At 47.4% G+C, this 2,082-nt stretch overlaps 1 protein-coding gene across 1 annotated transcript in view; it reads left to right on the top strand.

Annotated features, from left to right (window-relative positions):
* The first annotated feature begins 1,217 nt into the window (after window positions 1–1,217).
* Window positions 1,218–2,082, top strand: part of gas7a (growth arrest-specific 7a) — a 19,607-nt gene continuing 18,742 nt past the window's right edge. The window contains exon 1 of the mRNA XM_017428562.3: window positions 1,218–1,598. Coding sequence (XP_017284051.1) covers window positions 1,470–1,598 — 129 coding nt within the window. The 5' untranslated portion in view covers window positions 1,218–1,469. The remainder of the gene's footprint in view (window positions 1,599–2,082) is intronic.

Here is a 2,082-nt window from a genome sequence, read left to right as displayed (position 1 = left end):
CATCCATCCATCCATCCATCCATCCATCCATCCATCCATCCATCCACCCATCCATCCATCCATCCATCCATCATCCACCCATCCATCCACCCATCCATCCATCCACCCACCCATCCATCCATCATCCATCCATCCATCCACCCATCCACCGACCCAGTTTACCCGGATGCAGATGTTTCAGCCTCCTCTGGTCGCTGTTACCCCTCTCAGGTGGATATCAGGATGTCTCCTGTTTCTGAGAACCATTTTAAAGATCATGTGCTTCTCGCTCCTCCCTCTGGCTCTCCGGGGGAGGAAGGAGTGGCAGAAATTGTGTGAACAAACCTGTAATCACTGTGACGCCCGAGGACCCAAGGGTCCAGAGCAGCAGGCGGGTCGAACTTTTAATATTTAATAAAACAATAAGCTGGAAACCAGCAGAGGCAGGGTTGATGGGACGATGACGGCTGATTGACAGCTGTGAGTGACAGGTGTTTCAGGACAAATATGAAACCAAACACAGATTTATGATTCAAATAACTTTCCTCCATTCCACGGTGACATGATTGTAAAACTAACTACAGTAACATTAATCGCTTCTGTTAAATAAAATACAGTTTAAAATGGTTAAAGTTACAGAGCTACTTTCCAATAAATGCTGCTTTTTTAGCTGTCGGTATGTTACAGAGTGAGGAATTTCTACATCTAGTAAAAGTAAACTTTTATGGATAAATAAGAAAGTCCAAACAAACTAAACAGATATTTTCTGTATTTTAACAAACCAACGTGACTTTTATAAATTCTCATGAGTCCTTTACAACAAACACTAAATATTAAAAGTGTGGCTGAATCAGAACATCTGTCCTCAGTTTTCTGTTCAAATGTTAGGAGAGGAAATTCTGTAACTCTTAAAATAGCAAAATTAATTAACTGACGTTATCTAAACTGTATGAAAGATACTGTCCTCACTGTACGATGTCTTAACAGTAAAGAACTGTTAAAAAAAAATCAGCATTTTTATGATTTTTATGAGTAAAAACTGGAACAAAAATCCTCTTCCTCTTTCCTTACACCTGTTCTCCATCACTAACATCTGACTGGGGAGGGGGTGTGGTTTGACTGGGGAGGGGGTGGGGTTTGTGTGTGTGTCTGTGTGTGTGTGTGTGTGCGTGCGTGCGTGTGTGTGTGTGGGGCGGGGTCTCTGGTGGTCTCCAACCTTTAAACTCACAGTATGTGACAGCAGCTTAACCTAAGGCAGGCGTTCATCACGCTCCTGCAGCCTCCTCCTCCTCCTCTCCTCTTCATCTACACTCCACACCTCCCTCCTCCTCTTCCCCCCTTCCCTACACTCCACAACACAACCTCCCTCCCCCCTCCCTCCCTCCAACACGACTCCTCTCCGCCAGCTCTGCAGCGTGTGAGACTGAAGGCAGCCTCGGTGCGTGGAGGCACACAGAGGATTAGAGAAGCAGCAGGAGGAGGTGTGAGGGATGATGATGGAGGCCAGCTTTGACACTGAGGAGAGCTTTGACGACCCCTCCTGTCTCGCCCCGCAGCCCCCCGGCTCCGTGTCGCCGGCCAAGAGGCAGCTCAGGGAGGTCAAGGAGACCAAGACCACTGTGAGTATCCTGGAACTTAATCCTCTGCACGCTTCTTCACTCCCATTCTCCTGCCTAATCAGGTTATTTCAGAATCTGAGCTGAGAGCTGAAGACATGACGGGTCCTCGTGGAGCAGTGTGACTGACAGCGGCTGTAAAATCACTCTGAGGCGTTCAGTTTTTGACTGACAGCTCCATCTGTACCACCCAATTAATATCTGGCAACGACAGATTTAAATCGAAGTCCTCCTCGTGCTGAAGTGGTGCAAAAGGCAGCTGCTGGTATTTTTAGCCTCATCTGTCTGCCAGGTGAAGTGATCTCTGAGATGTTCTTCATCACATCTTGTTCTTCCTCAAAGGGCTCCTCATCAAACCTTCTGGGACGACGCAGGTCCCTCAGGATTTTGGCCCCTGGAAGATGTCAGTCGTAGCAGAAGCAGGATTAGGTTCTTGATTTCTGGGAAACAGATTTGACTGAAGATGCTCAGGAGTAGCTGGGGGGGG

The sequence above is a fragment of the Kryptolebias marmoratus genome, linkage group LG12, assembly GCF_001649575.2.
Source record: "Kryptolebias marmoratus isolate JLee-2015 linkage group LG12, ASM164957v2, whole genome shotgun sequence".
NCBI classification, from domain to species: domain Eukaryota; kingdom Metazoa; phylum Chordata; class Actinopteri; order Cyprinodontiformes; family Rivulidae; genus Kryptolebias; species Kryptolebias marmoratus.
This window is presented reverse-complemented; position numbering and strand designations above follow the sequence as displayed.